The 14,801-nt window shown below is 38.5% G+C and overlaps 4 protein-coding genes across 4 annotated transcripts; 2 read left to right on the top strand and 2 right to left on the bottom strand.

The window, feature by feature from the left end:
* Positions 1 to 4,059: 4,059 nt before the first annotated feature.
* On the bottom strand, positions 4,060 to 4,632 carry V1514DRAFT_330387 (uncharacterized protein). Its single transcript, XM_066927490.1, has one exon. The coding sequence runs from the start codon at positions 4,621 to 4,623 to the stop codon at positions 4,399 to 4,401; it is 225 nt and encodes a 74-aa protein (XP_066783675.1). The 5' UTR covers positions 4,624 to 4,632; the 3' UTR covers positions 4,060 to 4,398.
* Positions 4,633 to 5,388: 756 nt separating this feature from the next.
* V1514DRAFT_52761 (uncharacterized protein) lies at positions 5,389 to 6,402 on the top strand. The gene is made up of 2 exons (XM_066930050.1): positions 5,389 to 5,604; positions 5,780 to 6,402. Exons 1-2 carry the CDS (start codon positions 5,563 to 5,565, stop codon positions 6,305 to 6,307), a joined length of 570 nt encoding a protein of 189 aa, XP_066783674.1. The 5' UTR covers positions 5,389 to 5,562; the 3' UTR covers positions 6,308 to 6,402.
* Positions 6,085 to 9,416, bottom strand: V1514DRAFT_330380 (uncharacterized protein). Its single transcript, XM_066927489.1, has 5 exons — positions 9,337 to 9,416; positions 9,189 to 9,275; positions 8,316 to 9,141; positions 7,772 to 8,257; positions 6,085 to 7,716 (listed from the first exon to the last, which is right to left on the bottom strand). Exons 3-5 carry the CDS (start codon positions 9,128 to 9,130, stop codon positions 6,498 to 6,500), a joined length of 2,520 nt encoding a protein of 839 aa, XP_066783673.1. The 5' UTR covers positions 9,131 to 9,141; positions 9,189 to 9,275; positions 9,337 to 9,416; the 3' UTR covers positions 6,085 to 6,497.
* A 507-nt stretch (positions 9,417 to 9,923) lies between these two features.
* Positions 9,924 to 11,832, top strand: V1514DRAFT_352094 (uncharacterized protein; the record flags this gene model as incomplete). Its single annotated transcript, XM_066929480.1, has 4 exons — positions 9,924 to 9,988; positions 10,036 to 10,427; positions 10,484 to 10,821; positions 10,909 to 11,832. The coding sequence occupies exons 2-4, from the start codon at positions 10,367 to 10,369 to the stop codon at positions 11,830 to 11,832; spliced, it is 1,323 nt and encodes a 440-aa protein (XP_066783672.1). The 5' UTR covers positions 9,924 to 9,988; positions 10,036 to 10,366.
* Between the last annotated feature and the right edge of the window lie 2,969 nt (positions 11,833 to 14,801).

Raw genomic sequence — 14,801 nt, 5'->3', positions numbered from 1 at the left:
TTTTTTTTTTTTTTTTTTTTTTTTTTTTTTTTATTTTTAATTTTTGTGGGGGGGGGGGGGGGGGGCCCCCCCCCCCCCCCCCGACCCCGACCCCGACCCCGACCCCGACCCCGACCTCGACCCCGACCCATATGACGCACAACACTTCGAACAGCTTTGCCAATTGCTTTTTGACAGTTAGAACATTTGTATTTATCAGTCTGCACATCATTCTCTACCTCTATTGTATCATTCGTGAAAGGATTAGATATTTCTGTGCGATGATACTCTTTTATGTGCCAGTTTAACGATCGCACATTTTCGAACTCCTTCAAACGAATGTTGCAATTCATTTTTTGTATATTAGAATAATAATTTGAAATTTTAATGATTTTTAAATCAAAGACTAAAACTATAGTAATAAAAGAATGTTGCTCTAATATTGGATTTTACTAATGTCTAGCAATGGATAGCAAAATGGCTGGACGTGGATGACAGACAAAAAATTATAATGCTGGGTATTCACAAAAAGAGTATATTGACTATTAAAGTTCTACTTACATATTAAAAATGACACGTGACTTTATATTCGTAATAGGGTAAATTATTTATGCTATACCTAAAATAATATGAATAAATTATGTCCACATGATTTTTTGACAAATTAATATTGGTACAATTGTTAGGGGTGGACACGATACATGAATATTCGTTTTACGATTACGATACGATACGAATAAATAAACCTTTACGAATAACTAACTACAGTAAACCCTCGCTATAGTAAGATGTATCTGGTAGAAATATTTGCTTCTTATATCAAGTTCTTACTACAGGAAGTTACCTAACAGTCTATGTAGTTTTGCATTTATGCATTAAATGTAAGGAAATGTATTAGTTTTGCACAAAAAGGCTTCTTAAGTCATACTGGCTCATTTTAGATGTTTTACAGCGTCTCATAAATTCCCCGAACTGCTTCAATGATTCCAGAGCGCTTTTGGAATCCTTCTGTTGTTCACCAAACAACTGCAAAATTTCGTAGGCTTCATGAGCCATTTTACTTGAAATCAAAGGTTTATCCTCCATTTCCTCATCAGACTCTTCACTTTCAGGCTCAAAGTGAGCGAGAATAAAGGCTTCTATATCCTCTGGAGGTTCTTCAGAAGTCTCACCCACCGGGTTGAGAAATGAATGTGTATATCCATAATATTCTGAATATGCGAGCTGATATATAACTCAGATAATCCCCTTTCAAGATCTTTAACTATGTTCGGATCTAAGCTATTGTCATAATCAGTAGCGCCTTCCAAGGTGGGTTTCCAACAATTTGATATGGTTTGTGGTGATATCTGCCTCTTCCAGACATCTATTCCCCAACGTATTGACTGGAGTACATTCATTTACGAAAATCTTTTGAGACGCATGAGGGTTGTCTCTCTTTCTTTGCCGCAATGCATGTTTTTCAGCCAATGTAATTGGTCTTCGTTTTGTCTTTAAAGTAATGCTGGGTGTCATTATCGTGAACTTGGATTAGAGATGGTTGTGTAAGACTACTTTAAACGGTAAATACATAGTTTATGAATATGTTTAGGGGCTACCTCGATATAGTAAGATCCCTAAAATATTAGTAAGATCTTATAACGAAAAATCTCTTTATAACTATGTAAAAATAATTCTGGGAAAGAAAAAACCTTACCATATCGAGGATCTTACTATAGCAAGGATTTACTGTAATAAAAATAAAAAAAATACTCAGCACGTGACTATACATTTGTAACAGGGTACGAGAAACACTACCAAATTTTCATAAAATTCTTTTCGTCAGGGTAACTAAATTTGCGTATACCTAAATAAGAAATACGAATATTATACGAATACGTTGCGAATCAACCCGACCCGATTACGATTACGATTACGATACGAATAAGCTTAAAATTTTACGAATAACTATAGGAATAATGGAAAAAGTTGACTGTACCGTGTTCGTGTCTACCCCTAACAATTGTACAAAAATATAATTTATTAATATACATTACAATCATATTTGTTGAAGACATAAACATGTAGGAGCAGCTATATAGCATATGTAAGTAGTAATTAATTAGGTATGGTAAGTTACCAACATCAAGAGGAGAATGCATAAGAGAAAGAGGAGTACTTTGTAGTTAATATATTACTCAATGAATCATAGAATATTACAGACAATGTAAATTTAACTTCACATCTAACTAATCCAGAACAAAAAAAATTATATTAAAAGTGGAAAATAAAATTTAAAAATAATTTGAAAAAAAAAATACTTTTATTGTGGTTGATGGATATTGTAGAGTTAGTTAAAAAAAATTGTATTCTCATTGATCATGTTTATGTCATAACCTCAACTTCGGTTATTCTGTCGAGATGTCCGATTGTCGGCAAGTCGTCGTCGGCGGGCGGTGATAGGAGATAGCACTTGTGACTATCAGGAACGGAGATAGGACTTGAGAATATTCTATAAAGAGAGGGGAATAGCCAGAGGTTAGAAACACTACCCATCATCACGGCTACGAGAAAGGACTAAGGAGCTTGTTTAAATATTCTTAAGGTACAGTTTTGTATGATTATTTGTTTACTATTACTGCTTAATGTCATTATTGTATTAATAAATCTCAAGATTATTACTTAAAAGCCCAAATAATCGGGGGTTCTAACAGTACATCCAAAAAGATAAAATTCTCACAGTTAGTTGAAAGAAACAATTGTAGAAAAAAAAGTAGACGTGGAAAATGAATATGTTAAAGAGAATTTTAAAAAAAAAATTTTACTGATAAAAAATTTCTTAAAAGTAGAAAATAAAAATTCAAAATTATTATAAAAAAAAATTGTGTTATAATTTAACCCAGTAAGTTAAAAAAAAAATAGAAAAAATTGTAATTAGAAATTAAAAAAAACTTCAGCAAAGTAAAAAAACCGAAGTGGAAAATGAAACTGTAAAAAATTTTGAAAATGAAAAAAATTTTAAAAAAAAAAAATTTTACTTCTGTGTAATCAAGTACATAATCATCAGATGTATGGAATGCAATACTCTGATGTGATTGCTCTAATGCTAATGGAGGGTGCCCCGATGATGCGACGCAGAAATGAAAAACAACTATTGAAAGAGCCCCAAATTTTTTTTTTTACTACTAAAATTATGCCCTTACCCCGAGTGCCCCCTAACTAAATCAAATGGCAATCTTGATTACACTGTTAGTACGTACCCAATACATGAGAGTTGGTAAGGTACGCATACAACTCTCATAATTCATTCAGATCAAATTGGTTATCACTAGGTTCTATTATATATTGATATTGATAAGCTTTGTATTTATTATTATATAAGAACTATTTTTGATTGTTAAAGTATAACGTATTGCTCAACACTATGCAACACTATATCGTCGATAGAAACTCTATTATTTCCTATACAAGTAACTATAGTACAGTTCACCTAAACATGAATTTTTGAAAAGTTTAAGGCAGTTCATACATAGCTAGAGGTGGACACGATACGCGATTCGCATAGTTACTTACGATTACGATACGATACGAATAAACCTTTACAAATAACTATACGAAAAAAGAAATTGATTATTCGTAATTATTCGTATAGTGAGCACGTGATTTTACATTTTTAACACCTTTGCCATATACAGGTATAAACACTTTACGTATGTTTGCCAGATTTGCATGAAGAATTTTTTTGGTCAGAGTAAATATTTTACGCTACACCTAAATAGGAAATACGAATACTATACGAATTAACCGGATACTGTACGATTACGATACAAAAAAGCCTAAAATTTTACGAATAACTATACGAATAAAAAAAAAAGTTGACTGTACCGTGTTCGTGTCCATAGCAGCTGAGGAAATTATACGCTGATCAATTGGACAGCTTTTTTTAAATCGTACCTTGTGACAACCAACTATCTAAACGAGCTCGTAATTCCTAAACTATGATTTAGAGTTTTCTGCTAATAGTATAGTTACCCGATAATCCATGCAGTTTTGCATTTATGCATTACGTTTAATGATTAGTTCCGCACAGAAAAGCTAAATGTCTTACTCTCATTCTAAGCTTCTCTACGCTGGATGTACTTTTTCATTAACTACGCTTGTGGAGGAAGGTTTGCCATTTTAAAGCACTCTTCTTTTATTGTGGTTTTGAAGTGATACTGGCATCATTATAGTCAAAATGAATAGAAACTAAAGACAGTTGTGTAATGAAGGCTGATTACTTAAAATAATCAAATAACTTTTTACCAAATAAACAGTTCAAATAATAATAAACATACATACTGTTTAAGTATTTGGTGTCTTATAGTTAATTATTGACTCTAGAATGATGTGAAGGAAACAAGCTGTAGCTGCTCTATTAAATTCATATTACACAAAATACTAATAAGATCTACTAACGAAAAATCTTCTTATTATTGTGTAAAAGGGCTCGGGGTTCCTCGTGTATATAAATCTATCAAGAATGAATCCCCGTCCAGCAGACACGGTGCTCCTATTAAATGTGTTATTCTGGTTATTCGCTAAAACGGTATAGACTGGAACGGCGAAGATGAAAATAAATATAAAATAGTAAATAACTATTGATAAAAAAAAATGCTGATACATATTCTACTTGGAGAAGGATACATGGCCACGTTCTAGTAACTTTATATAAATAACACCTTTTGATTATCTATTATGATGCATTATGGACTAAACATCAAATTGCAATTTTTGTTATAACTTTAATCATATATTTCACAACACCAATCTTTCGAACCCTAGACCGCCATTTTGTAATTTTACGTCTTCCTAACTACATTAACCATTCATTAACACAATGTAAAGTGACATGCCAGGCTTCTCCAAGACACTCAATTGTAGCAGAAATTTATATTATTCGTGTTACATACACACACCTTGCCATTTGTGCTGGTTGCCTGCACTACGCCGCTCCTTTTAGCACTATAGTTATTAATCCAGCAGGTCAATGTAATCTCAACTGCATCTGACTCATAACCATGAAAGTTCCAGTTTTGGCCGGCGTATGTCTTATATCTGACTGCAGCACAACCCCCCTTGACTACAGCAAACTTCTCGTCACCGTCACTACCATTATAAGGTATTATTGCAACAGCATCCGCGCAGTCGGAATTTGTGGCACCGTGTTTTCGATGACAAGCAGTCTTACCAGTAGTTGTCCACCTCTTTTCTAAATAAAATTCATCATCGTCATTTTCATACAGGCTGTTCAATTCATAGCAAATAGCCGTAAGGTTAGAACTCGATGAGAACCCAACCAAGCCGCTAACATAATTATCGTAGCTTATGTTCTTTCCGTATGTCCTCCTAATTGAGGTTGAAGTGACAGACACCACATCATCTACCAATCTGATCACTTAGGGCGTCACAAGTCAAGTTCATATCATATGCATAATTATAGCATACATATTAACTAAACTTGTAGTATTAACTTCAATAATTTGTGGGTCGGGGTCGGGACGCCGCTTTTTGCCAATTTAAGTTTTGTATTTCGATCTCGTTACGCACGGATGCAGAACACGGATGCTCGGAAGACGGATGTTACGAAACAGAGAATATTCAGAGGTATGGTTATGAAACAAGTTGCTTGTATAACGTGGATGACAGCGGGCAGCTTTCACTGCTGACTCGGCTATAACCATCAATTACAGTACCACAACATTATAATAAAATTTTTTTTAAAAATAGGTCTTACAACTAAAACAAATTATTTGGGTATTGAGCTCATTTTTATCAAAAGCAGGACTTTGGCTTTCAATTTCCATTTCAGTGGATTCAATGGTACTTAAAAGATTATGACATTGGGTCGGGGTCGGGGTCGTTCAGAGGCAGCAATCAACTTTCCGCTATTCCCAAGCTCATATGTTTTAAACTGCAAGGGGTCGGGGTTAAACTGCAAGGGGTCGGGGTGAACATATATTGTAAAAGTTGTCATGTAAGTTGTTCTCCAAGCAGAATATTTTTTATAATCGTTCGTACGTTTAATTCTTTATTTTGTTTATTATCGTTCCGTCTCATTTCGTCTCGCACCGTTTCATTCGTAACCGATACAATAAAGATCAAACACTCGTATTTATATTTTTTTGTTTCCAAATATATTTCTCCCGCCATGGTATATTATTATTCGTACCTAGATCACACAAAGCTACCCCTCTTCTTGTACCATCTCCATATTATAATTTTCTCATTTCTTATTAGTTTGCTACCCGTGTACTTCCCTTTTGTCATCGATGCCTATGTGCAGATCGTCTTGGCAAGCTGCAGATGACAACGTAAATTAATCCCAAATCTGTAAATGATCAATGAGAATCAGTTGTGAAACCTTGAATTCGTAACAGCAACCTTGATCACACTGTTAGGTAGAATAGTGATTGCATTATAAACGGAACGTTCCCCTGTATGCCCAGTTTGTCATCCCAATTAAAACTAACTGGGTTGGTACCCGTACCCTCTTACAGTCAGGTTATGACAATGGTATCTATAGGGTTATTGCATTGGTTTTGGGAGACAGCAATCAACTTTCCGCCATACCCAAGCTCATATGTCTTAAACTGCAAAACTTCATGCCATTTTCGACTAAAACTCAGGTATGCATTCAATTGATATTTATATGTGCCAGGGATGTCACCCCTTGCCAATGCATAGTGGCTGACAGCTGTTGATGAAGAATGATCAGCCTGCATATCAACAATTTGCTCTTCGTAAGATTTATCAAGATCAGCCTTCATGCCACATTTTTGATCTAAGAATGTAACAAGAGCTTGTCGTGCATTATGGACTTTGAGTGGATTCCACAACTCCGCTCGGTCAGCCGTTATCAGTGGTAATGTTTCTCTTGCTTTTGAGTTACTCCAGACTCCGCCTGGGCCAGCAAATATATATGTTGACATATCTGCCATAGTTTTATCCAACTGATAGCCATTCAAGCAATAATGCAAATTACATTGCACTGGACGAACATATGTAAGAAATGTAAGTAAAAGTTCTCCAACTTTAATAGGCAGCATTCGAACTACATTTTGATTGCGGCCTGTGACAGAACGAGTCTTGGAATATTGTGAGGAAATTATTGCACCCTGTGGATGAATAAGCAGTGATCTTGATGCATGCGGGCCATTAGCAAATGTCCAAGTACACATCTCTGATGCTCTTGGGGGTGCACCTCCTGTAAAATATAGCAAAACAAATAGTTTTTTTAAAGTTCCACTTGCTTTTTTGTGATAATCACTAACCGCCTTTGGATCAATTTGATCTGCTTGAGTAATAAAGTTATTCCAAATGGCAGGATCATTTATGGCAGATTTCCATACCAATAAGTGGTCCAAATTATTTCGATGATCCTTCATAAAATTATAGCCAATGTCTCCATTCGTATAATCATCAAAATGATGACGTGATGTCAAGCTAAGTGGTGCAACCTTCTCAAAACACAAATCTTGAAGTTCTTGTTGAATTTCTTTAGTAAGAGAGTGTGTTAATTTAACTAATTGGTCAAAACTAATCATGCATGAGTCGTTAAATTGTATCACTTTTTTCTTATTGTCTGCCCATGTAACATTAAAACTTGAATCATTGCCGCTCATGGATCTCGCAACACTGACAACAGTCACGCAATACCTTACTATTGACGAAGTGCCTTCCTTGTAGTAATTCGTGAGCAATTTATCCAATTCTTGTCTATCAAATGTTAGCATTACAGTTTACAGTTTTTAATTTCTATTTTCGAACATACTCTAAATTTTCATTTTGATCGTTAAAAGCTGCATACCAGAGCATTGCCACACGCATTGCATAGAGATATGCCCCACATGCATGTGAAATCATTCCATATGGCTTAAAAGTGCCATCGATTTTTAACGATTCCATATTGCTGCAGGCAGCAAGAAGTGGGATGGTCTTCACTGTTTTTTGTTCTTCTGCATTTATGACTGTTTGACTTATTCTTATCAGCGGTAACTTTTCCACAGCCACAGCAAACCAAAATTGTCCAATTTCCGCAACATGTAAGTCTGCCTCATTGTGGTGCTCTAAAATCGTACTTATATATGCAATCAAATTTTCCACACTTGACATTACTTCTTGTGTCATCTTCACTTTCAACCAAGCTTCATTTTCCATCTCGTTCCTGACAACTTGAACAGCAAGATACACGGCTCGAGCCATATGTCGGGCATAGGTTTTCACAGTGTTGTCCTCTTGGACTTCATTAAAAAACTGTCTACATATCAAAATATTAGAAATGCTAAAATATATAGGAAGCAATTTATTGAACTCACTTTTCCCCATTTTTATCTTCAAAAACAAGCCTATGAAGCAACGGTTGAAATCCACTAACCATGCCACCATGAATATGTCGTAGAAGTTTGATGCAAAGTCGCATAATGATTTTAAATTCAACTGATTTGGGGTTGTAAAACCTTTCAACCATAGTATGTGGCTCGAACCCAGCACCGATCATTCCGTAAGCTCCAAATCGAATTCCAAAAAGGTTTTTCAACCTGTTGGGATCTTCTGTGGTTTCTTGAACACTGTGAAAAAAACCTGGCGCACTTTGAAAGGTAGTGGCTTCTCCTTCACCGCTTCCCAATTCCTGGTTTTCGGATCCATACCTTGGGTTCACGATAACAAGTCTGAGGCGTTGAGGTACCTCTTTTCCATAAATTTTTTGTACTTTGACCACTTTGTATTTTAATTTTAGGTCTTTGTGGTTACGCTGTTTGTGACTTCTCATTGTCACCATTTTACTTGTGAGAAATGTTTCACAATGTGTGCATTGATATCCATCATGTACAGGCAATTCAGGGATCATATGAAGAGCAGAATCAAAGTATGCTGGTTCATCATTGCAACAGTATGAACCAGTGATTTTCTGCCTGAGTGCTGGATCAAGAACGGGCCCAACCTGAAGAACTGGTCTTAACTTCGCTTGCTCGATAATTTCCTGTGATCTCACAAAATCATGATCATGTAAAGTATTGACATCGGCATGTAGATCTTTGAAATGAGAAATGATGTTTTTAGGACATACAATAACTTTGCATTTCGTGCAGATGGCCACTTTCCACCTTTTACTAACTTCAAAATGATCCATGATATTAAAATCTATGTTGCATTAATAACAGTTGCTTGAAAATGAATGAAAAACTAACCAGGACGAGCACTATTTATTTGCGAAGATGAATAAATATTACCATTTGGTACGGTGACAGTATTTTCAATGTCGGAGGCATCTTGAGCTAATACAGTGGTTTCTATTGAAAATTAACTTACTATTTAGACAAGCAATTTTGAACAAACCTTCAAGAATAAAGTCGTGAACTATTTCCTCAGACTGCTCTACTACACTAATGTCATTACCATTTGGCTTCCTGGTGCAACCTTTAACCATATGACGTGAAACACTTTGAACAACTTTGCCAATTGGTATGCGACAATTAGGACATTTGTATTTATCAGTCTCAACATCCTTCTCTAGCTCTACAGTTTTTTTGGTAAAAGGATTAGACATTGTTGTGCGATGATAATCCTTTACATGCCAGTTGAATGTTCGCACATTTTCGAACTGCTTTAAACAAATGTTGCAATTCATTTTTTGTATATCATAATAATAATTTCCAATTTTAATAATTTTTGAATTACTGGCCCAAAAACTCAGTATAATAGTGGTAAAATTATAGGGGTAGACACGAATACAGTACCGTAATACATTTCATAGAGTCGTCGTATTTCTTATTTAGATATGCGTAAAGTAATTACCCTGACCAAAAAATTCTCAAATTAAAAGTCACGTGCTGACTATATTGTAGTGTCGGAACACCAGGTTAGGGCTAGTAACCTAACCCCAGTAGCTATATAATGCCGGAACTGCTGCAACTTCCTATACCGCTCTTCTCTCCTTAGCGTCAACTATCTACTTTGGTTCAGTCTTCTTGGAGCTCGCTGGTAATAGGTATGTCTACTTGTTATAACTCTGTATTGTATATACTTATGTAATAGATTATATTATTAATTCTCCCAACCCTAACCTGCCGGTAGGGACATTATGTGTCACTCTGAGGTACACCGTACGCACGTATTGTGTGGGCAAGCGTACGGGGAATGGCATGATAAGGGATATGGGGAGGAGTTTCTGAGTGTGTTATAACTGGGAAGGAAGCCCGTATTTTATTTGTTTTTTCTTTTTTCCTTTTTTTATTCTTTCTCCCATGTTTCTCTATACGTGTATATTTTGCGTTGCAGGGTCCTGACAGTGGAATCTTTAGGTCACGTGTTAGAAGATACGTGTAGAGGACACAAAAACGCGTTTTTGTCGTTATTGAAATAAGATATGTCAAGTACGACGACAAGGTCAAGAGCAGCGGCAGCTGCCGCTGGAGGTGGTGAATCAGGTGGATCCCCTGATTTGAGTCCAGCTGGCGAGGAACCATCACGACCTTACGGGAAGATGTCGCAGATGAGGAGTTGCGCGGGCAGAACGCCTTCCTCATGCAGCAGGCAACGGAGTTGCAGGCAAGGTTGAATCAGCAACCAAGTGTACCGTTACAGATTGGCCCAGTGGTTGAAGAAGTAGTCCCCTCGCCCACACCAACCGCTAGCGCTTCATTTGAAAAAAGCGGTCCTTCGTTTACTAAGCCGCCTTTTGAAAATTATTATGGCAACCTCCAGGATAATCCATTGGAATGGATTGAGTATGCCGAAATCGCTTTTCTGGTAAATGAGATTCCAGAGAGGCGCTGGGTTCCCATTTCCACCCTCACATTGAAAGGGAAAGCCTTTTATATGGTACGGGCAGCTACAGATGAGAAGTTTGGAAAAACGTGAAAGAGTACTTCAGTTCTTTCGTGGTCAGAATTCTGTACAGCGTTGAAGGCAGATTTCGATGAATCTCGCCATTCGCAAGAGATGTGGACGAAGATTCAAAAGCTGCGAGGCACAATTCATGATCGCCGCACTTATGAGGCGAGCGTTAACAGTTTCGTGGTCCCTTCCCAGAAACTGCCAGAAGATTTTTGTTCATACGATATTTTACATCAGGCCTTTAGTGAGATGTTCCCGCCGCAAGCTGCAGCGATGATCGCGGTGCTTAACCCTCGAGACCGCACAAGCCTATTGGTAGCTGGTAAGTCTGCTCTCTTGATGCTACAAACTTCGGGAACATCCAACAGAAAAGAAGCGAGATTTACACTTTCAAAATCGAGCAATCTGAAAAAGACAGAGACTGTTCAGGTTGTCGAGGTTCAAGATCGGCGAAAACCACGAGTCCGAGACTCCTGTTTTACGTGTGGTGAGCGAGGACACTACGCGAAGGACTGCCCTAAAAAGAAGAAAGTGTCGCAGAGGGAGTCTGAAGAAAGTATAAACAATCTCGAAGAATCAGTGATTGACCCCTTCGACACGGAGACTGGAGAGGAGGTCTTACGAATCTTACATGCGGTGGACGAGGAAAACAACGTTGATGCCATTGAAATTGCCTCACCTAATGGTAGTCCGCTATATGGGGTGCGATTGGAAGGACGGAAATATCAAGCTTTATTCGACATTGGATCGCACCGTAACTTCTTAGACCCTAGTAAAGTGGACCTGATGTATGCCAAGGTTCGAGAGATTCCGCCCATTGTGGTTAGATTAGCTGGAGGAACTCAACAAGTCGTGGTCAATTCGGCGACCGAATTAATGATGGAAGTTGGAACTGTTTCTGTGGGACGAGTTCCGTTTTTGCTAATGTCTGGAACGAATCACCCAGTGTTGATAGGGCGTTCTTGGATGGCTCGTTTTGAAGTAGGATTATCGTGAAAAAATAATATCCAGCATCTCTGTTTCTCCACTGAGGATCAGAAGTACGAGGTCTTACCGATTGAACTCGACACTCAGGCATTTAGTGTAAGTGAACCAGACTTAGCCCAAGAGATGCATGTTTTACATCCGGAGGTTCGATATTGCTCGGCTGGGTCATGCCACATCTGACACTCCGCCTCATACAATAGACACTGGGGATGCACAACCAGTTAGGGCTAAGCCATACCGATCATCACCAGCGAAGAGGGAAGCGTTACGACAGTTTATCAATCAGGGATTAAAACAGGGGATTATCCAACAATCCAAGAGTGATTGGGCCTCTCCAGCCTTATTGATCCCGAAGGCCGATCTCACTTACAGGGTAACCGTTGATTATCGAGCCCTCAACAAAATTATTAAGGTTGATAGTTACCCTCTGCACAGACAAGACGAACTTCTTGGGACGATACGAGGATCGCGTCACTTCTCTTCATTTGATCTGAAATCCGGTTTTTATCAGATTAAGATGGCAGGAAAAGATCAAGAGAAAACAGCCTTTGTATGCCAAAACGGGTTATACGAGTTTTTAGTGATGCCTTTTGGGTTATGCAATGCCCCAGCTACGTTTGAAAGAGCAATGAATGTGGTTTTCAGGGATTGTTTGGACCAGTTTGTACTTGTATATGTTGATGATATTTTTGTTTTCTCAAAAACCTTAGATGAACATAGAGAACATGTGGATATAGTTTTAAGCAAGTTGATAGCGCACGGCTTTGTTTTGAATCCAAGTAAGTGTCGATGGGATCGTTCCGAGATCAGGTTTTTGGGACATGTTGTTACCGGAGATACCATTCAGGTAGATCCAAAGAAAGTTGAGAGAATAATGAACATGCCCCAACCGACAACTATAACTGAACTTCGAGGATTTTTGGGTATGGCTAGTTATTATCGATGGTTTGTTCAAGGATTTAGTCAAGTAGCTCGCCATTTAACTGATGTTACGGGTGGAGATGGAACAAAGAAGGTAGTCTGGACGGAGGAGATGAAGCAAAGTTTTGAAGATATCAAAAAGGCTCTCACTTCAGTACCATCGCGGTATCATCATGATCCGACCCGGGTGAGTTATATAGAGACAGATGCTTCTCAGTATGCGATAGGTGCGGTATTATCTCAAATCCATAAAATCAAGGGTAAGAATCGGTTGGTACCAATTGCATTCGAATCCAAAAAATTGGATGAGGTACAAAAAAGATACAGTGCACAAGAACGAGAACTGTTGGCTGTTTATCATGCCCTTAATCATTGGCGGTCTGAAGGAACCGCGATTGTTGTTTACACTGACCATGAAAGTTTAAAATACTTGAGAAGCCCAACAAGAGAACCCAACCGCCGAGTTAGTCGGTTTATATCAGATATAGAAACCTTCAATCCCACAATTTTATATCGAAAAGGGGCAACCAACGTTGTTCCGGACTTGTTGTCGAGAGTAGTGGATCCAGATGAACCGGCTGGAGTGGAATAGCCGAGTAATGAGTTGACAGAGCTCCCTGAGTTTACTATGGAGCAAGGTAAGAAGTGGTTGGAGGAGAAGCATCGTGAGTTAGGGCACTTAGCCGTGACTCCCTTATATGAAAAGGCCAGGATAGTTTTTAAAATTGAAGGATTGAAAGATTTGGTGCGAAGTGTGCTGAATAATTGTGAGGTATGTCAATTAACTGAACGGGTTCGTCATATAGCCCAAGCAGCTCACCCTCTTCCTGTCCCTGGACCTTTCCAGCGTTGGGGTATGGAAACAGTTGGTCTAAATGCCATCGATTATAATACCGGATGGGCATTTGTTATCCTTACTAATTGTGTCCGACAATGGTTTGGAGTACAAGAATAAGTTGTTTGAGGATTGGTGTTCACAGAGGAATTTCCGATACCTTTTTACATCTACAAGGCATCCTCAGACAAATGGGTTGGTCGAGCGATTTAACGGTATTTTCAAAGGTATTCTCGCTAAATTGGTTACCGAGGCGAAAGCAATTTCAGATTGGGACCTGTATGTTCCGGAATCCACGATGACATACCGTAACAGACGATCGACATTCGGGAAGTCACCAGCTCAACTTACAATAACGTACCAGCCAAAAATTTCGGGTAAACGAAGAAGCACCAGTTTACCCTTTTCGAACGACAGCTTTAGATGCTTTGGAAGTTGATAGGCTAAATTACCACAAGTATATTGTGGTCCGGTGAAGACGACGCCAGGATAGAAATGAAGTTACAGGACCATTCCAGAAATTTACGGTTGGTACATGGGTCAAACGAATTGCTGATCATAGGAAGACTCGATTTGATCCTCTCTGGGATGGGCCTTTTAGAATAGTCGAGGCGCGATACAATGACATACCGACTTTCGACGCCTAATGGACGTGTTATAGGAGTGTGGAACTCATTAGTTCTACGCCCGTTGAAGTTAGCGACACCGCCTACCGGGTTATGGAACGGAACTCCAGAATTATACCGGATGGACGCTACTTCAGCTCAGTGCCGAAAGGATTCCGCGACTACGGAGCAGTCGTTTTGAGTAGGGGATCTTGTGTCACTCTGAGGTGCACCGTACGCACGTATTGTGTGGGCAAGCGTACAGGGAATGGCACGATAAGGGATATGGGGAGGAGTTTTTGAGTGTGTTATAACTGGGAAGGAAGCCCGTATTTTATTTGTTCTTTCTTTCTTCCTTTTTTTATTCTTTCTCCCATGTTTTTCTATGTGTATATTTTGCGTTGCAGGGTCCTGACAGTGGAATCTTTAGGTCACGTGTTAGAAGATACGTGTAGAGGACACAATTACATGGTGACAACCCTGAGTCAAACTCAGACCTCCGATAGACCTGTTACTCGTTCGACTTCAAACTCGAGTTCCCTACTTACCAGCAAAGAGACCTGGGGGGGGGGGGGGGGGGGCGCGGCGGCCGCCGGGGCGGCCCGGCCGGGCCCGCG

Source organism: Lipomyces japonicus (genome assembly GCF_038497905.1).
Source record: "Lipomyces japonicus strain CBS 7319 unplaced genomic scaffold V1514scaffold_17, whole genome shotgun sequence".
Classification (NCBI taxonomy): Eukaryota; Fungi; Ascomycota; class Lipomycetes; order Lipomycetales; family Lipomycetaceae; genus Lipomyces; species Lipomyces japonicus.
The sequence above is the reverse complement of the archived record's forward strand: the minus strand, read 5'-3'. Positions and strand labels throughout refer to the sequence as shown.